This window comes from Stenella coeruleoalba (assembly GCF_951394435.1).
Source record: "Stenella coeruleoalba genome assembly, chromosome: 16".
Taxonomy (NCBI): Eukaryota; Metazoa; Chordata; class Mammalia; order Artiodactyla; family Delphinidae; genus Stenella; species Stenella coeruleoalba.
This window is the reverse complement of record NC_137162.1, coordinates 24725111-24749517: the sequence shown is the minus strand read 5'-3', so window position 1 is coordinate 24749517 and position 24407 is coordinate 24725111. Positions and strand designations below refer to the sequence as shown.

Here is a 24407-nt window from a genome sequence, read left to right as displayed (position 1 = left end):
CTTTTGGGGAAGATCTGTAGAGTTGGGGGGCTCGTGCACGCCCTGGCTCCAGGCTAGGGGGCCGTTATCTATTCCATTCACCATAGCCAGCCCTTTCCGCTCCAGTCACTGCAGGGCCCAGGTCTTACTCACCTGCAGAGGCGGCCTTGCCCTTTGTGGACACGGTCTTCACATCTCCTGAAATACAAACACCGAGAACACATGTTTTGACTGAGCCTTTCAACTGCAGGAGCCCAGTCCAGTCCAGCCTGTGCGTGGACTTGGGACAGGGCTTGAAGTAGATGTGCCCCCAGGGACCTTGTGGAACAGCCACGTGCATGTGCAGGAACATCTATTAACTAAGTCCTCACAGATCTCATATTTGCAACAATCACATTGTTGAAGACATGGCTTGGCAAACAAGTCACAGTGGGAAAAAGCACAGTGTCATAACCTTCTTGTGACTTTCAACCTCTAAAGCCCGAGACATTCTTTGGAGGACCGTGTTAGGAATGACCATGGCATTCAAATAATAAATGTGCCTGTGAGAAATGACTCTTGATTTCTTGGTTACAAGACTGCACACAGATTCCTAACCTGGGGTGGAGGGAACAGAAAGGCAAAGACGGGCTTGGAGGAGGGCTGATCATGAGTCCTGGATGCTATCTGACCACTGAGTTTGTGGGCATGTGTGGAATTTTCTGGGAAAACTTGTTTATAGCTTTCATCAGATTCTGAAAAGGATCTTTGGGCTCCAAACCCCACCTCCACCCCTAAAATGTAAGGAACTGCTAACTTAGAAGACTTGGCTTCCAACCTTGAGAGGATTATAACTGATGTCATTTGCATTTTTAAAAAAATGTTCTGTGACTTAACTTTTCTCTTCCTTTACTGACCTCCTTAAAATCAGTGATTTGGAGAGATTCACAGGAAGCAGAGCAGTGAAGAAATGTGGTTATCCAAGACAGAATCCAGGTATTTGGGAAGAAAAAAAATAAAGCTAGCAAGCGCTTTGGAAAGCCTTTTTTCTATTAGCTCTGAAAATTATGGAGGACAAGTAAGGTGAGAAAAAAATACCACTGTGGACTTTAGATGGACCATGAGAAGAGTTTGCTTCTATAATTAGCACCTGTGAATCAACAGGGGAGCTTGTTAAAATGCAGCCTCCGACACAGCAGGTCTGGGCTAGGGCCCAGGATTCTGCATTTCTAACGCGCTCCCAGGTCTCACAGATGCTGCTGGTCCAGGACCACACGCAGAGTGCTGAGGTCTTGGGAGACAAATGAATGACAGATGGATTGGCCGGAGTCAAAGTGGACAGCAATCAGATTTGCTCTTACCATTAGCTTCTGACATTAGGTAGGTGTCAGTGGTGCATGCAGCTTGCTTTTCCTTTTTTAGGGTGTCCTCTGAAAAAGAAGCTATGCACACAACCCACGATGACCCCGGATATTGTCTCCCCGCTCCCGCCACCCCACATCCTTTCCCGCTTGTGGAGGTAGAAGCTAGCCTGGTAGGAAGAGGGCCTGCTTTCCCGGGGTTAATCCCCCCAGTCTGGGCCTGTGGTTAGGAGACTTATTATTGCCCAAAGACACTCTGGGAGCTCTTTGCTGGAATTTCCCTGACTTGTCTGCATTCAAGGCAGACCCTGGGACACCCTATTTGTCAGCCATTTTCCATTTGAATGGGATGACTGTGGTTTCATCATTCAAATGTCTCAAACCATCTTGCTAGGACATTTGTCTACGCTGTTTGTCCTTCTTCCAAAACCCAGGTCTCGTGGGCTCCCACGTACTTGCAGTGACACTGGCGGGGGAGGCGGTGAAGACCTTCCCACTGTCCTTGGTCATGATCAGCAGCTCCATCTCCTTCTTGGCAGGTGTGTTGTCTTTCTCCAGGATCAGGAATTTACAGTCCTTGTGCAAGAGGTCATTGTTCTGGACACTTGTGGTGCTGGCTGGAGAGGAAAGAAGTGGGTGAGGAGGACGGAAAATGTGGAGGGAGAGGAAGAGGGAAGAAATGACCAGAAGAAGGAGAAGAGGAAGAGAAGGAGTGTGGAGGAAAAGAAAGGGTTAGTGGGTGTGTCAGAGGGTCTCCTGCTCTTGCTCTCCATGGTTACTAAGAAGCATCTTGGGGACCAGAGACACCCTCCCCTGCCTAGCTGGGCCTGGCCATCAGGAGGTCAGGTCAATGTCAGAAGTGCTGGGGGCTTGCCTGAAGGGCTGCCCTCCACCTGAACATTACAGGGTCTTCAGTGAATGGTCAAAAGTTGCTGTGTCAGGCAGGCCTTTCTTTAATCAACTGGGTGGGTTCATTTCTAACTGCAGGTCTCAAGTGTTTGCAGCCTGGGGGCGCTTTTCCTGACCACTCCGTCCAGCATACACACAGGCCTGTCTCTACCACCCCATTATGTCAGCCCTTCAATTATGTGTCATTTACTGTGACTATTTTGTATACTTTTTCCACTTGTTTGTTATCTGCCTCCTCCACTGGAACTGTCAGCCTGGTGAGGGCAGGAATCTAGCCTCCTTGCCTATGTCTGTAATCCGGGAACTCAGAACACGGTCTCACACAAAGCAGGTGAATGAGTTGTTGAATGGAGGGAAACGCACCAGAATCAGAGCAACGGAAGAGATGGACACATGACTCGTGGCAGCCTAAGTTGATAGATTCCACGGGAAGTAGGGAGGGTGCAGCAGCTTCTGGGGGGCGCCCTGGCCCTTGTGATGGGTAACCAGTAACCAGGCCAGGGGCTTCCAGCAAGGGTGGGGGCTGGGGTGTGAGTGCCTGACCCTGCGCAGGTGTGGAGCTTCCTGGCCCCCTGGGACAGGAAGGCCAAGGTAAGGTAAGGGGCATACCCACCTGCCCACTCCTGAAAACAACCAAGAGGCCCGTGGGGTGAGTCCCATTTGCAGACCTCAGACCACCAATGGGTTATGTCCCCTCCTGCCATGTGTCACTCAGAAACAGCTCTTCCTGTGGGCCAGCCTGCCCCCAGCAGCTGGGGACAGCACTCACCTGTGGAGGTGGACACCCCAGTGCTCACAACGGCAGGGCTCTGGGGCATGTTTCTCTTCACACCATATGCTGCAAGAGAGGAACCTATGAATGAGCAGAGCCAGCATAGGAGGGCAGCTCCACGCTGGGTGGAAGCAGCCTGACCCACCCTGGCCGACAGGCAGCCTCCCCAGGTGAGAGGAAGATATTGGGTTGGCCACAAAGTTCATTCGGGTTTTCGGTAGCATCCTGGACGAACTTTTGGCCAACCCGATAACAATGAACAGAATAATAATGAATAATGGAATCAACTTTCTCCCACCTTGGGGGCAGCAGTGAGTTTAGATGAAAACGTCTATGATATAATCCCCATCCTTGGAGGACCATTCCAAAGGCCACCTCCCCCGTGAAGTCCTCCCAGACCCTCTCACATTTCCTTCCCTTCTGAATTCCTTCAGCTAACACCTGCTCTGCACAGCTTGATTCATGCCCTCTAACAGTATCCCCCAGACGTTTCATGTGTATTAGACTTTCTGCTCCAACTTAACAGTAAGCAAGTTGAGTTCAAAAGCTGAGGCTCGCACCTTTTCTGTCCCCCACCCCGCCGGGTGCACTATAAAGTCAGCCAGATGATTGACTTGCAGTGACAGTGGGCTGTCAAGGACAGCAGTGAGACATGGGGATATACAGGAGACGCCGCCAGCACAGGCTCCCACTCATGTCTGAGCCAGCACATGATTCAGGTTGGCATCTCTGGGTCGAGGTGTGGAGGGTTGTTTCTTTGGTGGGAAAGGTCGATTGATTTTTAGGGACATTTTTGCCCCTCTAATTCCCTTCTTGAAAAGGGCTATTGTGAGTTATAGCTGCAAAGAGGCGTTATTTCCCATCCCCTAGGCTCCAAACCCCAGTTACGGACCTGTGGAGGTGGTGGTCATGCCATGGGACAGGGCGGGTGAACTGGGGGCCAGATTGTTCTGCATGCCAAACACTGTGAGAGGAATTGAGGACAGGTGAGTGCAGGTACATAGATGAGGCCCCCCCAGGTTAAGGCAGCCAGTCCCAGGAGCTCCCCAAACCATTTTCACAAGTAATGCCTTTGCATATGACAGAGATCCCTGACATTCTCAGTTCCCACACTCTCACTGACACGGCAATTTTTTTAATACCCCACCTCCCTACCCCAGGCAAAAGTTACTAAGCTCCATTTATTGAGTAGTTAGGTTCACACAACTTAATAGCGGTAGTTCGCATAGGGTCTCTTGCTGTATGCCTCAAAAATTTAAAATATCCCAGGGGTTCCCTTCCCTGCAGGACCCTTGGGTGCCGTGGTGTACAGTGTGGGAACTGTGGATACAGACACAGTGGAGGTTAAGAAGCACTGATTGGGCAGGACCCTTGTTTTCCTCCTTTCTTTTCTTGGCTCAAACACACAAAACTCCCCTCGCCCCCATTACGATTTCAAAGGCTGGTTATTTGTTTGTTTTTAACAATGTGCAGAAGCTCATTTCTCCCCAGGTAACAGCTTCTCTTATTCCATCCTGTCTAGAGTTTGGGGCACAAGATCATGGATCCAACATCAGCCTGCCCTCCTCAGTCAGGACTTTGCAAAGTATTGATTGAATAGCGAAGGCAGGAGGAACAAAGCATGAAGCTGGTGTCTTCTGGGCTTGTGGGACTCTAGTCAATTGGAGGTGTTAAAATCAGAAGCCAAGAATACTAGCCGTCACCGTATTTATTAGTCATGATATCACAGAGAGGAGGCAGATTGCTTTAACGAAAGATGTGGACGGATCACTTATTTACGTATAGGCTATTACGATGTATGTGGAACTAGAGTGAACACATACTTCTTTAAAATGATCCTATGTTTGCCTTGGACGTTAAGCAGTAACATTATTGAGCCCCCAAGGAACTGCGATATTTATAAAAAGATGTGAAGTTAAGCTCTTTCTAAATTACCAATGCTTTCCACCTGAAAACGTCCTGAGCTCTGCCTCACTTGGCCCCTTTATTTCCATCTCTCCACCTCTCCCATTAAGTAAGGGGACCAGAGCAGAATTAAGCACGTAAGTGTGGTCTCCGGCGCCCTCCCCCTTAGCCCTTTCCCTCAGGGACTGAGCCGTGTCTCCTATGGAGGGCAGGCTCTGTGCCTTCTAACGCAGCTCCTTGGCTGCTGGTTCCACGTTGCTATGGGCGTGGAGGAAGTCCTCATGCTCTCGGTCAGGAAGAACATCCTCCCTACAAACCATTCCATTGTCCTCACTAGGCAAGAGCATCCCTGTTTGTTTCAAGCTGGCAAGCACCGACCTGAGGAGCTGGTGCTGATTCCAGGCTGCAGAGCTGGGGAGCTGGAGGCCATGTTGTTTGGAACTCCAAAGACTGCAGGGGAAGAGGAAGGCTGATGAGAGGACGTCCACAGAGAACAGGGGCAAAGAAGCACAGGAAGAAAGGCCAGCACTGCATTGTGTTACATTTCTGTTTTTAGGAAAAACCTGGGCTCTTGCTTTGCAGCACGGAACCAACCATTAGTGTGTGGTGTGCCTTGGGTCATAACAGCCAATGGGTGGTCACAGGTTGGTGGGGTTTGAGTGGACATCAATTCCAGCCAAGCCTCTCTTGTTAGTGACCATTTTACAGAGAAGGCACTTTAAGAGAGAAGAAGTTAAATGACCTCTTAAGGTCACACAGTTAATCCACATGGAGTGAAACCAGGTTCCTTACATTTGTTTTCATGTTCTTTCCCATTACATTTTTTTTTTTTTTTTGGATACACTGTACCATGTAGTCCTTTCCATAGGGGACCCACCAGAGGAAATGCCATAGAAGTTGAAGTTCCAGTGGAAAAATCTTGGGATGCTTGGCCACAGAAAGCCCCTCTAAGAAGCCCTGGGGATGGCAAGTGCCGGAGGGGTCATTCAGCTCCATCATAAGGCGTGGAGGGCTTAGCACTGGGAGGGGATGTGCACTGCAAGCCACGTACCTGATCCTGCAGAATAGGCATTGGTGTTGAGGAGGGATGAGCTCTGGGCTGTGATGTTGTTGTGATAGGTGCCCATGGAGGACCCTGCCGGCAGTGTGGAGGACCACATGTGGGAGGGAAGGTTGGCATCCAGGATGGTTGTGTCATAGGTGCCGGACACTGGAAACAGACATGCCCGACCACACCCCAGTGAGAGACAAACCCCCTCTATACTGGGGGGATCCAGTGGGCTTGGTTTGCCAGGACTTGCCTGGTTTTAGCCTTGAAGATCCCATGCCCTGGCAACCCCCTCAGTCTGAGGTGAACTGGGACAGTTGGTCATCTCACTTCTGTTTGAAATCTCAGAGCTGGTGAAAACCTGACCTCTTGGGTTAGAAATTCTTGTTGGCTCTTGGTGAAATCTGAGGTAGGTAAATTTTGCTCTGCGGTCCACCCATTTCTCCTGCTAAGCCCCCTTTGCCACCCCCTGGTGCACTGTCCCCACCAACGGTCTCTCTCTCCCTCTGTTGCTGACTCCACCTTCCAAGATGCCATGAACCTGTGACTCCCTTACAGTAGAATTCCAGGCAGACAGCAGCACAGGTAGGGAAGCCCTCCGTCCCAAGGCCACGCCACACGGGTGGCAGCCTTCTCCGGTTGAACCCTCCTTAAACATTCCCATGTGCCAACCAGACCCAAGGGGTACTCTGCCCCCAAGAGGGGCTATGGGTACTTCTTCAAATCTGAAGTCAGTTCTGCCTATTTCTTATCTGAGAGGGAGTTAGCCACTCAGGTCACAAAGTACCCTGAGGTTTTGGTTTTATACTGAACAACACAAGCTCACTATCTCAAGATGGTTTTTCTTCAGTAGTGAATGAGAGGAAAGCTTCACCTCATAGCAGAACTGGCTTCTTTCCTCATCTCCCTCCAGAGACCTTGCCCTTGGTAGGCACGTGATATATGAATGCTGAACTACACTCATCCTGCTTGACTCCCCCCAGAGGCCCTCACATCCACACGGGCAGTGGCCGTGTCCATCCCGCTCACTGTCTTTCCTCAGTGCCCGGTGCTTGGCATATAATAAATGTTCATTGGATGAATGAGTGAATGATAGAAAACACTGCAACTTTCCCCAATAGTCTTCATTCAGGGAACCTGGCCAACACATTCCCAGGACATGTCAAGAATCTCCTGGGAGAGAATCTCTAGGCTCTAGAGCCGGACTATAGCCAGCACATAGAATGGTTGACCAGACGGGGGTGAGAAGGGTGCAGCCCACATTTTCACGCTGCAGGAAGAGCACTGCTCAGGGTTTTGTGAAGGCTCTGCCACGGCCTGAAAGCCCTGCCCGGACACATCTGCCACCTTGTCCCCTTCCTTCCGCAGCAGATCGGGGCTGTGGGGCTTACCTGACTGGGAGCTGGCTGTCACCAGTTTGGTCTCCACGGTGCCTTTCTTGGGGATGGGGAGTGTGTGAGAGGAATTCCGGGTGGGGCTCACGCTTGCCGATCGGCTTCCCTTGAGCAAACGCTTGACGTCATCCAATTCCGTCCCTGTAAAGGAATCCTCCGCTTTTTCATCAGGCCCAGGATTCCTTCCTGAGCCCAAGTGCAGTGGGAGGAACATTCGCGGCACTCTGAATACTAGGGAGGATGAAGCCTCCGCCTCACCCGCCAGGACATTTTTGGTTAGCCTTATAATTTTTGCCTTTTGTCCATTTATAGCACTGATTAACCTGGTGATTTGTAATATTAGTGGCCGCATAAATACAGTGCCTCTACAAGGAGGTCAAAGTTCTCAGTACATACTAGACCTAATTAGACCTCATCAGACAGCACAGGGAAGATTCTGTGGCTGGAAGACACTGTCATCCTGGAACATTTACACCCAGGACAGTTGGAGCACCAGACCCCTTGAAACAAATGCTTCAGCAGTGGTCTCATCCCGGGTACAGGATGCCTCAGGTGTTGGGTGCCTGACCTTGTATGCTCTGTAGTGTCAAAAGGAATTTGTGGCCCATAACTCTTAAATATTACACTGCTTTCCTGTGGGTTAACTGCAAGCCCCTCTGGCTGATATAATCTGTAGCGAGGTGATTCAGTGGAGTGAGCACCCCGTGCCTCCTGAGGTGGCAAACAGAGGGGAGGGGGGCGTCGCGCAAGGGCAACGCACAGGACATCTTCAGACGACATTGCTGGAGGACTGCCCAGGCAGCCCCTCTCCCGAGAGCTCCATCCTTTGTGCTCAGCACCCCAAGCCTGGAAGGACTCAGGTGAGACAGCATCAGGCCTGGAGTCCAGCCCAGGCCCTGAGCTCTTTGGGCAAGTCCCAGGCTCTGATTGCTGAGCCACTCGACCCAGATCTCTCTCCTCCTAGTCTTTGTACTTGGCTCTCACCCATTTGGGCTCATTTCAAAATGGCAAACAACAGGAGTCCAACACAGTCAACAGACAGAGACCGGGAAATCCTTGACATTCGAGATAGAGTTCAAACTCTCACACTCTGCTTCTGAGCCTTCTCTAAGCTTCACCAGCCCCACTGCGTCCCCTCCTGCTCTTTTTCCTTCAGCTGCACTGAACCTTCCTCCCGTGTCTCTGCCCTCTCATCTCACTGAGTCTAGCTGACCCACCCTTCAGTCTCCCTTCAAGTGACTGACTAGCCCGGGGAGACTCCTGTGGCCCCCACTCCCTCAGCTCCCTGAGCTGTCATGGTTGGTAGGTTTATTGTCTCCCCTTAGTCTGTGAACTGTGAAGCATCAGGGACCATGACTGACTCAGAGCTCCTCACCCCCCGCACCCAGCCCGGAGTCCCCGTCAGAGAAGGCCTTAGACATGTCACTTATGATGGAGTGACTGCACACACACGCGCACACACACAGCAGTAGCCCTGGGTTCCTGGATCCTTCCCAAGACCTGAGCACTTACATCGGGTAGATGGGGATGAACTCTGCAGTCGAACTCGGATCTCGCTCTCTGTACAGGGGAGAGATGGAGAAGCTGTGAATGAAGGAGCTTGGTTCACAGTGCCTGACACTGAGCTCTGAGCGGCAGATTATCTTTGGGTTGCTCTGCAATCCGTGTCCTGGGAACTGAAAAGCTAGGTGTGCCCAGGAAGAGTGTTTAGAAAGAGGCGTCTCCTCTCCACCCCCCAGCCTGCCCACAGCTAACCTCCCAGGCGCCTGGAGCAGAAACGCCAGGCTGAGCCCCGAGACTCCATCTCGATCGGCAATGACCAGCCCCTTTCACAGGGCCCTCTCCGCAATAGCAAGACAATTCTAAAGCCTGTAGTGTTTCCTTAGCCATTCTGGCCTCTTTAGGGCAGAAAGTGGGTGACTTAACATTATGAGCTTCAGGTGGAGTATGGGCCTCTATCGGACTATCAGCCTGAAGTTGTAGGTGGTCGGTATGTGCCTAACTTTCCAGTTACCAATACAACCAGGCCCCTGGGAAGTTTAGACTGGTCGTTGAGAACTCCCGGGGCCTGTGAAGAATTCTGCCTTCCATATAGCCCTCACACGTTCCTTGCCACCCTCACCGGATATATCAAAGCCAGCTTTCTCCAGGACACGTTCCCTCCTAGGGCCTTATCTACAGGCAGTCGTGGAGAGTGCAAAACTCTCAGGGAGCCCTTTGTCCCCTGGAACGATGAAAAAGAAGGGCTTGTGCTCACTTTTTGCTGCACAAAGGCAATTACAGCACATCTTGTTAAAGTCACCCAGGAGGCCGGGTGCGAAACCAGATGTGACGCCAGCACCTTCAGACAACCCACAGCAGTGCGAACCACTCCGTGTACTTGCTAGGTCGCTGTCAAAATCTACCCTTCCCGCCCTCATGGAGCCAGCGGAAGACGCCCAGATGCTACAGGCTCCTTAGAAGCCGTGACTTATTCATTCTTTACACCTCACATTTCCTGGCTCACAGCTGGACACATGTTAGCAGCTCAGAAAATACTGGTTGAATGAACTGAACTGAATCCAGCACCAGAGCTCACCTCGTGTTTGGCTCCGTCCTCTGGTTGAAGAAGACGCTGAGAAACAAAGGAAAGTAATATTAGGCACATATAAGAGGTGGCATGCTAAATATTTGTGACATGGAGGCAGACCTATTTGGGTGGGAGGTGGAGGTTGTTTTCATAGTGCATTTATATCCAGATATAAGCCTTAATGTATGGTGGGTGCTTAGTAGTTCATGCCCACATAGCCAAGGGGCAGAGTGAGTTTTGTAAGCCTCGGTGCATTTAGGGTGTTAAGTTAGCAAATGAATGTGAAGTTGGCTCACACTTAGTGTTCACTAAGGAAATTGTTTGGGAGCATGATGCATTCGGACTGGCTGACCACACTGATCAACTGTATCGAAAGACTGCCAGGTCTCTCCCTTTCCAGGCCTTTTGTTAGAGACTGCCTTCATTTTCCCACTGTATGCAAATAAATGCATGAAATTATAATCACTGTAAAATCAATGATCATATCACAAATTCATACGCACAGCGAGAACCCAAGAATGTGGACTGAAGATTTAAAGTCATGTGAAGATACAGCCTAGGGTTTCATTTGGTTAAAATGTGTCCCTTTGAGACTGCTCTGGAGGAGGTGCTGGGATGTTTGACATCTGCGCATTCTAAGCCCTGCTCCCCTTTGCAGGGAGGTCTCTGTGGGTCCTGTGGAAGGAAAAATCCTATGACCGTTGCCTGGCCTGAGGGCTTATCTGTCCAAGCCTGAGCCTTGTATGAATAACTTGCCATTTCACGAGCAAAGACTTATGACAGCAAACTAATGTGGCTGACAGTCCCCTTAAGATGCTTCAGGATAAAGAGCAGGGAAGAGGGGTCAGCAGAGGTCAAACTCCTCGAGAAGAATCCACTTAACTCACGATGCTCCCCCTCCATCCCCGCCAGGCACGTTTGACCATTTCTCCAGAAAATAAGGATAGGACATACCAAATTCCTTCCGAGGGTACTCAGGGGAAGAGTTGCCGCTGGAGCTCCCTGGAGAGAGGGAAAAACACTTAGTACAAATGGCCCCTTAGGCGCAAACGGCTTCCCAGAGAGTGGGTCCTTTCTGAAGCTCTGCAGCCTGGGTGTTCAGCACCAGATTTAAACAGGATTCGCCCAATGGATGTGCTTGCGGCACTCCCTTCTGGTCACCGATCTACTGTGGTGGGGCAAGGTCTGAGCAAAGGAGAGCAGGAAGTTTTCGTTTCCTTTTTGTTTTCACGTCCTCAACTGCATTGGCCCTATGCAGTGCTGACACCAGAGAACCGGCTCTGATCAAATGAACGTGCTGTCAGCACCAGGGGTTCTCTGACTCCATGCAGCTCGTCCCGGATGTGGGCCTTGTGAAATGAAGAGACAAGCCCACGTGCCGGCAGAGCAGCAGGAAGCACTGTGGTGACCCCATCCACCTGGCCTAGGTTTGGGGCTCTCCCTACACCTGGCAGCCGTGGGTCAAAATCATTTACTGGGGTACCCATCCTTAATCCTGCTTCTCTATCATTGGTACCCATATCCATTCACTCTTAGACCCATTTGCCACCTGGCTTGTCTATTTTCCACTAAAATGTTTCTTCAGATCACCAGGAACTCCAGTAACCTTAGGAGCAGGACCCAGATGTCTTCCTCTCGCCTTCTCCTTCTTGGTCCTGAGCGCTCTCCCTCCCTCCCTCCCTCCCTCTCTCTGACTTCAGTGGCATCGCCATTGACTCCTCCTCCTTTCTGTGATCTGGTTGTTCTTTCTCCATCTTCCCCCAACTTTATCTTTCTATGCTCCCTTCTGCTTTTTTTTTTTTTTTTGCGGTACACGGGCCTCTCACTGCTGTGGCCTCTCCTGTTGCGGAGCACAGGCTCCGGACGCGCAGGCTCAGCGGCCATGGCTCACGGGCCCAGCCACTCCGCGGCATGTGGGATCTTCCTGGACCGGGGCACGAACCCGTGTCCCCTGCATCGGCAGGCGGACTCTCAACCACTGCGCCACCAGGGAAACCCCCCTTCTGCTTTTAAACTCTTTCCTTGGCCAACTCCTTCAGTTTTCCAACCTCTACTAACAACTCCTTGTGAAAAACCCCAAACCGGGTGTCTTGCCTTGACTTCTCCCCTTAGTGCAAGTCCTATGTGTCCCACTGCCTGCGTGGTACCCCCAGCAGAAAGCTGTGGCAGCAGCTCCACTTTAGGACAAAATAACTGAACTCGTCCACTGGGAGGCCTCCCCCTGGCCTCCCTGCTTCAGTTGTCGGCACCACCATGAACCCAACCACCTGTGTCTGAAATCTCAGTGGAAACACTGACTTCTTTTTTTCCCTTCCCCCCAAAATTGAATAATTAACAAGCCCGTCAATTCCAGCTCTGCAACACCTTTCACTCCAGGTCCTCCTGTCGGCTCCCATTGCTACCACCGCAGTCCCAGCCAAGGTTCCCCTCCCCGGACTACTGATCACCTCCTAACTTGTCACCGTGTTCAGCCTCTTCCCGCCCTATGCGTCCTGAGCATGGCAACCAGAGTTCTAGTCCTGGACCACAGACACGATGGACGCTTTTGCTCAGAAATCTCTGTGGCTCTTCATCGTGTGCAGAATAAAGCCCAAACGTCTTGGCCTAGCACCGAATCTGCGTCTTTCCATCTCTCTTCACACAAGTACCACTGCTGCTCGTACCTGAGCCCTGGACTCCCGTCTTCGCTGTGCTGCTGTTCCTGCAGCCTGGAACAGCCCAGCTCTCCATCGGGTAAAGGCCTTACACATCATGAAGGCCCAGCTCAGATGCCACCTCCCACATAGACTCTTCCCTGAAGACCCATCTGGAAATGATAACCCCCTTCTACTTCACATTATAGCTTATCCGTCATCTTAACTTGTCTATTAGATCCTAGGCCCTCTGAAGACAAGATCCAGGTCTGATTCATTTAAGCGTCCATCCAGGCATTCTGCACGGCATTAAACGCCTGGTACATATCTGATAAAATACCAGTTGAAAAAGTGACTAAATGGATAAATGAATAAATGAGGGGTCGATAAATCAACAAAATCCCCAAGTAACCTGAGTCCATAAAAGAACCGTAACAAGAGTGGAAAGAAAGGTGGGAAGGCCCAGGTGAAGACAGGTGGCTGAGGCTTCAGTCTTCAAAGGATGAGAGAAGTTACTGAGGGAAGAGAGTGGCTCTCTCTTAAAGTCTATGGGACCGGTACCTTCGTATGTTCCATGGCGGGTGACGTGCGTTTTTCTCTCAAAGGTCGAGCCTGGTGAGTTGGGCAGAGTGGAGGCCAAGTCACCAGGGGCCCTCCTGTAACTGGAGGTAGAGGCATTGCCTCGTGTGCTCCCACCTACAAGAGGGGAAAAAGCACAGACCCTCAGAGCACTTCACAGATTGACATATGGTTCCACTAAGTGCACGCAGACTGCTCCTAATAAAGGAGGGCCCTACGGAGGGGCCAGAGGACTTCAGGAGAGCACGTCCGAAAGGATCCACCCCTCAGCATTCCCGTGGCTGCTCAGAAATGGGAGATGGAATTATTGCTATTGGAAGGTAGGGAGGTCCTTTATGTCTGTGGCCAAAGTGCACGGAAATGGAGAAGCGGGATGTTTCTTGAGGACTTGGCCTGCAATCGTAGAGCACTGCTGGGTGGACCAGAATACAACCCCACGTGGAAGTATTCCTCGAGAGGTAAGGGCAGGCGCTGCACTTGGTCAGCCCAGCTGTTTGCCTGTCTTGGGTCTTTTCTTTAGTGTCATTCCAAGATTTTAAAAATGGCTTCAGCGGCTGTGTGTGTGTGTGTGTTCCCTGCTCTGTTTTGTTTCAGTTTGAAAGCTACCATGAAAGAATGCTTCTTTGGGAACAACTAGGCCTGTGTTGGACGCTTGCCCAGTGGAAATGCACAAAGTGCGGGTTCATATGTCACCAGATTTCCTTAGCACAGTAACCCAATCGTTAAGTTTCTTTTGTTGTTGTTAATTCAAACTGTAAACCCTCAGACATGCACACCCTTTCCTAAAAGAGATGGCTTAAAGAGAGTAATTCAGTGGGAAAGGAGTCAACTCCCCAGGAAGCCTTCTTAATTAATTATTGTTATTTATATCGGGGGACAGAATGATAACTGATTCCATTTTAAGTAGGCTTCAAATGTGGGTAGTTCGAAAGTCTCACCTTTGGTGGGATGTGTGTCCTTTACACAGCTCTTTGGGGTATTTGGAATGGGTGACAAACAGTGGTAATGGTCTCCCTCCATTCGGGACCCTCTCTCTCCCTGTCTATCTGCCCTACCCCAGCCCTCACACCAGCAGGCACTTACTTGAGTTTATGTAGCCGCTGCTGCCATGCATCAGGCTCTGTTTCTCTAGCCGACTCCCTCCACCAAGAGAGCCTGTTTTAGCATAGCCGTTGCTGGTGCCCCCTTCTGCAGAAAGGAGGAGCAGGTGACAATTTACAAGTGGAGTCAGTGCAGAGGGTTTCCTCGTTCCCTGCCCCTCGGAAGCCTTCCCTGGCTTCTCACCCACGAGGCTCTTGGTTTGGGGCCCCTTTCCCACGTGCACTGCACAATACATGCTGCCGTGCTCTCGGTTTGTTTGTTTTTGATACAAATGTCAAGAGCAAATATTCTACCCAATTTAAAAAGAAAGTTCCCTGGGTGGAGCATAGCAAGTTGCTGATTAGGAAAATTAAATATTTGAAAAGTCAGCAAGTGACGAAAACTCCTTGAGGCCAAGGCCTGGGTTGGTCTTGCTTTTTTTGAATGCCTGGTCGGTACACTGGACATGGCAGCCACTGGAAGTGTTGGAGGGATGAGTGAGAGCTCTGGGTTGCTGGTGTTTCACCTGGCAGCCCATCATGCTCCAACCTCCTGTGTGTGGATGGAGGGATCTCCCCACTCCCCACATTGAGCCAGGCTTCCCGAGAGGTGCAGGGCTAGTTTGAGGGCTCAGATCTCCATTATAGAATCCACTAACCCTAATAACCTCCTGAGAAAAAAGTGGTTTCAGACAGAAGCCTGGCTGTGGTTCCCTCCTCCACCTCAGGCCCAGGCTGGATAAGATTTCTGAAATTTTAGTGTCTAGATCAGGCAAACTTATAGAGACAGAAAGTAGGTTTGTGGTATTCAGGGGCTGGGGAGAAGGGAGGGGGAATGGGAGTGACTGCTAATGGCCGTGGAAGGTTTTTTTGAGTGATGGAAATGTTCTAAAATTAGATTGTTGCAAAGGGTCTGCACGACTCTGTAAATACACTAACAACAATTGAATTATACACTTTGAACGGGTGGATTTTGTGGGATATAAGGTAATTTCAATACAGTTGTTTGAAAAAAAGATTTCAGGGCTTCCATAGTGGCGCAGTGGTTGAGAGTCCACCTGCCGATGCAGGGGACACGGGTTCGTGCCCCGGTCCGGGAAGATCCCACATGACGCGGAGCAGCTAGGCCCGTGAGACATGGTCGCTGAGCCTGCGTGTCCGGAGCCTGTGCTCCGCAACGGGAGAGCCCACAATAGTGAGAGGGCCACGTACCGCAAAAATATATATATATAATAAATAAATAAATAAATAAAAGATTTCAGATATTTTGGACTTGCTCAACGGGAGAGTGAGTACCCACGGAAAATGTTACATGTGGAGCCCTTCACACAGGCCTTACTGAGAAGAAAGCTCTCAAGATGGTCACTTACTTGGTGGTAAGGACGTAAGTCTTGTAGTTATTGTTTCCGTGATAACTAGAAAAACACAAAGAAAAGATGAGATCTTAAGTAATGTACTGAAATCTCTGTACTTTGGCAAGGTCTCACATCGTTCACAGGTTCGGCTCATTAAATTAGGTTCAATATAGACTTTTATACACTTGTGCTTTAAGGTATTTGATCTGACCCACTGTAAAAGCAAATAGGTGCAATAACAATAGGGCTTAACGTACCTGGAAAACAGGTTTATATCCCTTTGGTACCAAAAGTAGTTAGTTACCCACTGATTTGAACAATGAGTTGTCTTGCATTAATGTCTCTCATATAACAATTAGATCTAGTCCAGGTCTGGATTTGCCCTTGAAGGAGGATCAGGCCCTCAAGTCACTCTCTTTCTCTGCACTGCCCCTTCTAAATGGTCACCCGGTCCAGCTGAGGCCAGCATATCATCCTGGCTGATTACACTGTGATGCGAATAATTACCTTGAACCCCTTTATGAATTTGGGGGTGTCTCAAGGACATCATAATTCATTCTAAAGTCTTCAGGGCCACCCCTGAGTGTGAGGAGGTGTAGGAAGGAAGGGGGTCGGTAAGTCACATTTGGTGCTTGGACAGATGAACATCCAAGACAGACTTGAAGAACCAGTCCCTTTGCCTCCCGAAACTGAGAAGACTCCAAGTGATGGTGAGTCTATAGAGGTCACAAAAGCTTCCGGTGTTTTTGAAAAACACCAGTTAGAAGAAAGACCTCTTGCCTTCCTGAATCACTCTCTCCTCTACAGCAGCATGGGGAGGTGAGTAGACTCCCAAAACCATAACTGGGCCAATTCTGTGCTCTGACTGTGACCATCACCAACCACTACCTCCCTCTGGGTTGGACATCAAGGAGCACCTATCTAGCTAAGGTCGCTGGTTTCTAGAAGCACCCTTCTCGTGCACACGCCCAAGCATATTCATATGCGTGTTGTGTATGCACGTATGGTTGGTGAAAGGAGAAAAGGATGAAGAAGATTGTGGGGCATCACTTTGTGCTGCTGGCAACGGCTGCATCCCACACCGGTCGTACTGCTCCCTCACCCTTTCCTTCTTCACCCTGCGTGTTCCTATTAGCTTGGTTGTCCTAGCAGCGACATGGCGTTATGAATGGAGCAGAAGCATCATTCCATGCGTAAAAGGAAATGGTTTTTCAGACTAAAATGGCAGCTTGATTTGAATAATAGTCCTTGAGCTTCCACTAAACCTCTCATTGTGTGGACCTTTGGGATCCTATGACACATAAAAATAAATTCTTGCTTAAGCTAAAAGTTCCAAGTCTGTGGAGCCAGAATTTTTTATTGGCAATATATGAAAGTCACAGAATAAATGAAAGAGTCAGAGCTGTTAAGGGGCTATTTTAATGTCTCTGAGTTTATTATTCGGGCAGTTTCACAAAAGAAATGTGTCTGTTTTCAGTTTTCGGTGTAGACTGCAACTGTGACACCAGTGTGATTCCAACTTTGTCCCTGCAATAATGGGATATTATTCTTTTGGATTTCTGTTGCCCTGTATCCCTAAAATAGAACACGGTTAAATAAGCTGTTGTAAATTCATTCAACAGGATATTATGAAACCATTAAAAATGCTGGTTATAAAAACTGGAACACAGAAATGGTGATTTTCATCTTTGAAGAAAAAGCAGAACACATTTTGATTACACGTGTGTTAAAAAAATCAACAAAAGGCTTCTTATAGGAAGAAATAGTCTATTTAGGAAAACATTTAAAATGATACAGTGGGGGAAAAAAGCAAAAAGAAAAAGCTAAGAAAAAACTAAAAACAAAGGAAACAGAAAAAAAGATACAGTAGTTGTGGTAGAATTAGGAATAAATTATTTACTCTTTCCAAAAATTTTTTTACTTTTATAATGACATGTTTCATGCCCTTACGTCTTTCAGTGACTTCACTGCCATCTCGTTTGTTCTTCTTGGTTACATCCATACCATCGCCCCCTATGGAAAAAGCCAGAAACCATGAATAACCATGTCTATGACCATCACTTCATAAGTATAGGTCCCTACTATTCAAGCTGAGAACCAAAACTTGATTCCTAGAATTCAAAGCATAATTCTTTCGTGTGTATATTTTTTTAACAAGAGTCATTCCCACTTCCTGTATCAGTGAGAGAGTAATTTAATAGTTCCACCTTGGATTCTACTCCTTTGTATTGGGATTTTTTTTCTTTTTTTATTGAATGGAGACACCATAATTTATCTCATTCCCCACTGATAAAGATTTAAATTGCTTTCAACTTTAACTTTTTATAATACAATATATATACAAACAGGGAGAATAGGACAATGAATATCCCTGTTGCCATAATCCAGCCACAACAATCAAAAATTCATAACCTGTTTCTTTTTTATTTTTTTATACAGGTTATTAGTCATCCATTTTATACACATCAGTGTATACATGTCAATCCCAATCACCCAATTCATCCCACCACCACCCCCCACCCCTGCCGCTTTCCCCCCTTGGTGTCCATACGTTTTTCTTCTACTTCTGTGCCTCAATTTCTGCCCTACAAACTGGTTCATCTGTACCATTTTCTAGGTTCCACATATATGCGTTAATATACGATATTTGCTTTTCTCTTTCTGACTTACTTCACTCTGTATGACAGTCTCTACATCCATCCACGTCTCTACAAATGACCCAATTTCATTTCTTTTTATGGCTGAGTAATGTTCCATTGTATATATGTACCACATCTTCTTTATCCATTCGTCTGTCGATGGGCATTTAGGTTGCTTCCATGACCTGGCTATTGCAAATAGTGCTGCAATGAACATTGGGGTGCATGTGTCTTTTTGAATTATGTTTTTCTCTGGGTATATGCCCAGTAGTGAGATTGCTGGGTCATATGGTAATTCTATTTTTAGTTTTTTAAGGAACCTCCATACTGTTCTCCATAGTGGCTGTATCAATTTACAGTCCCACCAAAAATGCAAGAGGTTTCCATTTTTTCCACCCTCTCCAGCATTTGTTGTTTGTGATTTTCTGATGATATCCATTCTGACCAGTGTGAGGTGATACCTCATGTAGTTGCTTATTTAGGTCTTCTGCCCATTTTTGGGTTGAGTTGTTTGTTTTTTTAATATTGAGCTGCATGAGCTGTTTATATATTTTGGAGATTAATCCTTTGTCCATTGATTCATTTGCAAATATTTTCTCCCATTCTGAGGGTTGTCTTTTCATCTTGTTTATGGTTTCCTTTGCTGTGCAAAAGCTTTTAAGTTTCATTAGGTCCCATTTGTTTATTTTTGTTTTTATTTCCATTACTGTAGGAGATGGATCAAAAAATATCTTGTTGTGATTTATGTCAAAGAATGTTCTTCCTATGTTTTCCTCTAAGAGTTTTATAGTGCCCAGTCTTACATTTAGGTCTCTAACCCATTTTGAGTTTATTTTTGTGGATGGTGTTAGGGAGTGTTCTAATTTCATTCTTTCACATGTAGCTGTACAGTTTTCCCAGCACCACTTATTGAAGAGACTGTCTTTTCTCCATTGTATATCCTTGCCTCCTTTGTCATCAATTAGTTGACCATAGGTGCGTGGGTTTATCTCTGGGCTTTCTATCCTGTTCCATTGATCTATATTTCTGTTTTTGTGCCAGTACCATATTGTCTTGATTACTGTAGCTTTGTAGTATAGTCTGAAGTCATGGAGTCTGATTCCTCCAGCTCCGTTTTTTTTCCTCAAGACCGCTTTGGCTATTCAGGGTCTTTTGTGTCTCCATACAAATTTTAAGATTTTTTGTTCTAGTTCCATAAAAAATGCCATTGGTAATTTGATAGGGATTGCATTGAATCTGTAGATTGCTTTGGGTAGTATAGTCATTTTCACAATGTTGATTCTTCCAATCCAAGAACATGGTATATCTCTCCATCTGTTGGTATCATCTTTAACTTCTTTCATCAGTGTCTTATAGTTTTCTGCACACAGGTCTTTTGTCTCCCTAGGTAGGTTTATTCCTAGGTATTTTATTCTTTTTGTTGCAGTGGTAAATGGGGGTGCTTCCTTAATTTCTCCTTCAGATTTTTCATCATTAGTGTATAGGAATGCAAGAGATTTTGGTGATTTTTTTTTTTTTTTGCGGTACGTGGGCCTCTTAATGTTGTGGCCTCTCCCGTTGTGGAGCACAGGCTCCAGATGCACAGGCTCAGCAGCCATGGCTCATGGGCCTAGCTGCTCCGCGGCATGTGGGCTCTTCCTGGACCGGGGCACAAACCTGTGTCCCCTGCATCGGCAGGCGGACTCAATCACTGCGCCACCAGGGAAGCCCTGTGCATTAATTTTGTATCCTGCAACTTTACCAAATTCATTGATGAGCTCTAGTAGTTTTCTGGTGGCATCTTTAGGATTCTCTATGTATAGTATCATGTCGTCTGCAAACAGTGACAGCTTTACTTCTTTTCTGATTTGGATTCCTTTTATTTCTTTTTCTTCTCTGATTGCCATGGCTAGGACTTCCAAAACTATGTTGAATAATAGTGATTTGATTCCTAGAATTCAAACTTGAATTCAAAACTTGATTCCTAGAATTCGAAGCATAATTCTTTTGTGTGTGTGTGTGTGTGTGTGTGTGTGTGTGTATATAGTGTGTGTGTGTGTGTGTGTGTGTATGTGTGTGGTACACGGCCCTCTCACTGTTGTGGCCTCTCCTGTTGTGGAGCACAGGCACCGGACGCGCAGGCTCAGCGGCCATGGCTCATGGACCCAGCCGCTCCGCGGCATGTGGGATCTTCCCGGACCAGGGCATGAACCCGTGTCCCCTGTATCGGCAGGCAGACTCTCAACAACTGTGCCACCAGGGAAGCCCCGTGTGTATATTTTTTAATGAGTCATTCCCACTTCTTGTATCAGTGAGATAGTAATTTAATAGTTCCACCTTGGATTCTATTCTTTTGTATTGGGATCTTTTTTTTTTTAAGGTCTACTTGAGCAGGCTGCCCCCTGCTGAATGTTAAAGGTCTTACATAGAAGATCTGGTGCCCTGACTATAAAACTTCCACTTTTTGCCCAAGTAACACATAGCTGAAGGATATCTGTCAAAGCACATGGTGCTTTCAACTAATTCATTTTGATGTATCCCATAATGTTCAGTGTTCTATATGGAGCTCTACGAATACAAGACATTCATGCTTCATTATAGAGTTCGGATGTGAGAATGTTTGATGGATTCAAATCAGGATAAAAATCATAATGGTCATACTTGTGTGGAACTTTACACTTCTTATAACATGAAACTTTCTCTTCATAACGCACCAGCCCTACTATGCTTATTTACAGACATAAGTAGTGAAAACATGAAGAAAATCAGTGTAAAATCTATTGAAATACATAGGAAAATATTTGTACATATCATCTGTGTTCTCCCTTCACTCTTACTCTGTGTTCTGAGTAGAAAAATCATTGAGATCTTGTCCGCTGTCCTGAAGCCTGGATGAGATAAGGCAAGGCTGACTTAAGGGGTGGGGCCGGGCTGGGGGGTGGGGGAGGAGCGTGATTCAGGCTTGAACACACAGAAGACCATGGCAAGGATCCCTGACCAACTGGGTGCATTTGGCTGTAGTTCCCAGTCTCAGGCTCTGCAGGGACTTGAAATCTGGCTTTCCCTGTGGTTCTCTCCTCACAGCCCCCCAACCTTCCCTTCCTCCTCATTTATTTGTTGGATGCAGTTCAAATTGGATTCTAGAATTCTGGAGCAAGCTACTTCTGCCCAGGACAACCCTTTCTTGAACGCTTTTAGTCTTTTTCTTCTGCCTGGTGACCTTAGGGTCTACTTATCCATTAGGTGCAATGGGCACAGTGCCTAGCCCCATCATACTTTCAGGGGCCCACAAAATGTTTGAACTTTTTTATAATCGAAAGGAAAAATGAACACAATCCAACCTGGATTATATTCTTTCAATGCAGGTTTTTTTTTTTGGTTTGTTGTTGTTGTTGTCATTGCTTGTTTTTTTCCTGGAGGCAGGACATCCACAAAGGCAAAATTATCTAGGGCCGACAGAAGTCCTAGTGCAGCCCTGAATGACTGTCCCACTGAAAATCAAGACCAACTGGTCAACTACCCAGGGAAATTCACCAATATCCACACACTTAGCGTCAGGGCCTGATCGAATGTGCCAACTTTTTGCTCATCAGAGTTTTTTAAATGCAGCAAGGAATGAGGCATCACGGAAAAACTCCTGGCTGCATCTGAGAAGACTCAGTTCTTTGCAGGTATGTTTCCCAGAGCCAAAGAGCAGGGGCTCCATAAGCAATTTAACAATGGAGTCCAACCTCATTAGAGGGCCAAACCTAGCCTGTGACTGTCTGCATTCCAGCTATTACCTGTATGACTTATGTCACACCAACCTACCTACAACCTGACACCCTCTCTGAAATCCTATGTTGAAGCATGAATTGCCTTTGGTACCTCTGAAATCCCTCCTCCTTTTTTTATTTTCCCCCAACTGGTCATTAGCTGTGAAGCAGGAGGTATTTTGGAGTTCAAATGCCCCTGGCTAAAAAAAAAATAAAAAAAAAAAAAAATGCCCCTGGCTGCTGGTGGGGAGCCACCTAGGATGGCACCTGAATCGATATGAAATATTATCCTGAAAGGAACTGTTTATAACAATCCATGGAAACTTTAACTTCCCACAAGTTATTGCTTACTATGATCCTTTAATGAAAGTTGCTGCCGGCAGCTATAAATTTGGGTTTGGCTGGGTTGTTTCCACTTGTAGCCATCAAGGCAGACTGATGATAGCTCCACTCCATTTGTTAAGAGTCTCAGCGTCTAGGCAGCAAAACTGGCAAGTGTTTTCTTGCTCTTTCTGTACCCCGAGATATAACAGACATTTCTAGGTATCCCCCATCTTTTTCTTAGGTCCCAATGATGAAGCCTTAAGATCTGCAGCAAAAAGCCAAGAGTTCCCTAACTTCCAGAGGGCGTGAGGAGACAGCCTGCTAAGAAATCAGATGCCCCCCTCCAGGGCCTGGGGGCTCTTCACTGACTGGTGCTCTGGGATAGAAGGCCTCCTAGGTGGGTGCAGGTAGATTGGTTCTTGCCCCTCTCTCAGCCTGCAGCCCCTAAATGGCTGCATCCCATGGCCTTAACACAATGATTTCTCGGGCCTGAAGTACACAGGACGGAGCTCTGCTGACCTTGCCAAAGCTCTTTCCCAGATTGATAGTCTGAAATGGCAGAGATGTTTTGGGAGGTGGATTCCTTTAAACCAGAGGTAATGGGAAGCTTTCTGTGAGTTATCAAAGGAAAATGATGGGTTGAGGCACAAATCTGGACAGGGATCATCCCATGGGGGCCTATAGTTTTCCCACAGGACTTCCTTTTTAAATATTTTAAGTGCCGGTAGTTTTAAAAAGTGTAACTTAAGGGAAAGGAAAGTTACCTGCCCAGGCACGTGTCTGAGCCTGCCTCTCCCAGCAGTGCTCATCCGTACACCTTCCTCCAAAAGCACTACTTAATGGAAGCACAGTCAAGTAGCATAATTTTAAACTTCTTGGATGTCTGAGCCACTTAACTAGAACCGAGGATAAGCAGGTCATTCAAGTTCTTAATTCCAAAATTATGTTCATTTCCATCCATAGTTCTAAGGGGCTGCTTTGTGGCTATTTCAATACTTAATGTTCTTTTGAAGATGTAAAAATGATCCTGTGTCATTTTCTTATGTAAGAAAACACAATGCAAAATCCTTTTTCTACTTGTATGAGGTTTTTTCCTTTCCCCTTCATTTAAATGATGTCACATCCACCTGAAACTATTCCGATGAAGATGGGGTGTAACCCAGGCACAAACCGCTGATACCAACAGAAAACCACCTCACTGAACTTATTATAACAACTCATGAAACACTTGGCCTTTGACACCAAGAAGGGAAGAGAGACGCTAAGTGTTTTTCTACTTTCCAATCTCTGCATACTTTACATTGTAAAACAAAACAACGGAATAACCAAAGTGTGGGAAAACCACCCACTAGCTCTTGCTCTGTTAACAGAGAAGGGGCAAGCAGTTTGCAGGGGGTATGAACACCCATGCCCTAGCGTTAACTGTTTCAGAGGCTTCTGACTCCACGCCACCCCACCCCCGTGGCTCCCCAGCAATGGGTCTCCAGCTTGCTGCATTTGGCTTCCTCCATTTTCATAACCCAGGGGTGAGGGAGCTTGGGCCCTGGCTTTGTGATCATGCCGCTTGTTTCGAGCCATGTTTGGTTAAATCCTGCCGCCGCTAACAATGGCAAATGAGCCAAACCAGACAGATGCAAACTTCTTTCGGTCAGGCATAATTTAAGAATGTGGTTAGTCCTTAGGTCAAATCGGTTTCACCAATCTGGGTTTCTATCCAAGCTTGAAGCAGGACTCCTTGCTTTAACTGCCCCCATGTCCACTCTGATCAGATTCGTGTGAGTGTTTTGAAGGGGCTGAGAGTAAAGCAAGCCCCCTCTGACTCTCGGAAGGGCTCCCTGGGGGGCTGGACATGTGCTTTCGTTTAGTTCCGACTTTGATCTGTGCCTTAGCTCTAAGAGAAAGCATGTGGGTGTAAGGAGAAACAATTCTCCTTTCCAAATAAATTTCTTTTAAAAGTCTCGCTCACTACCTTTTATGGACACAACAAATCCAACTCTTAAGGCTACTAATTGACCGCTTCTCAAAAGAAGTGAGGTACCACAGGCTTTGCCTACACTTCAAAAAGTTAAAGTGGTAATTTGTCAGTTAGTAGTTAATGTGGTCCAGTGAGATACCTCAACTGGTAATTCTCACCCCAAAATGAATTCC

General features: G+C 47.4%; 1 protein-coding gene across 1 annotated transcript in view; it reads right to left on the bottom strand.

Moving 5' to 3' along the window:
- COL17A1 (collagen type XVII alpha 1 chain) overlaps window positions 1-24407 on the bottom strand; it is a 78673-nt gene that overhangs the window by 25305 nt on the left and 28961 nt on the right. Inside the window, exons 4-18 of the mRNA XM_079899997.1 lie at window positions 17513-17575; window positions 15578-15622; window positions 14212-14316; window positions 13111-13245; window positions 10871-10918; window positions 9926-9961; window positions 8860-8907; window positions 7345-7488; window positions 5957-6115; window positions 5284-5355; window positions 3893-3964; window positions 2998-3066; window positions 1775-1936; window positions 1320-1400; window positions 133-177 (exon numbers count right to left, since the gene is read on the bottom strand). Of these exons, the coding sequence (XP_079756123.1) occupies window positions 133-177; window positions 1320-1400; window positions 1775-1936; window positions 2998-3066; window positions 3893-3964; window positions 5284-5355; window positions 5957-6115; window positions 7345-7488; window positions 8860-8907; window positions 9926-9961; window positions 10871-10918; window positions 13111-13245; window positions 14212-14316; window positions 15578-15622; window positions 17513-17564 (1273 nt within the window). The 5' untranslated portion in view covers window positions 17565-17575. The remainder of the gene's footprint in view (window positions 1-132; window positions 178-1319; window positions 1401-1774; window positions 1937-2997; window positions 3067-3892; window positions 3965-5283; window positions 5356-5956; window positions 6116-7344; window positions 7489-8859; window positions 8908-9925; window positions 9962-10870; window positions 10919-13110; window positions 13246-14211; window positions 14317-15577; window positions 15623-17512; window positions 17576-24407) is intronic.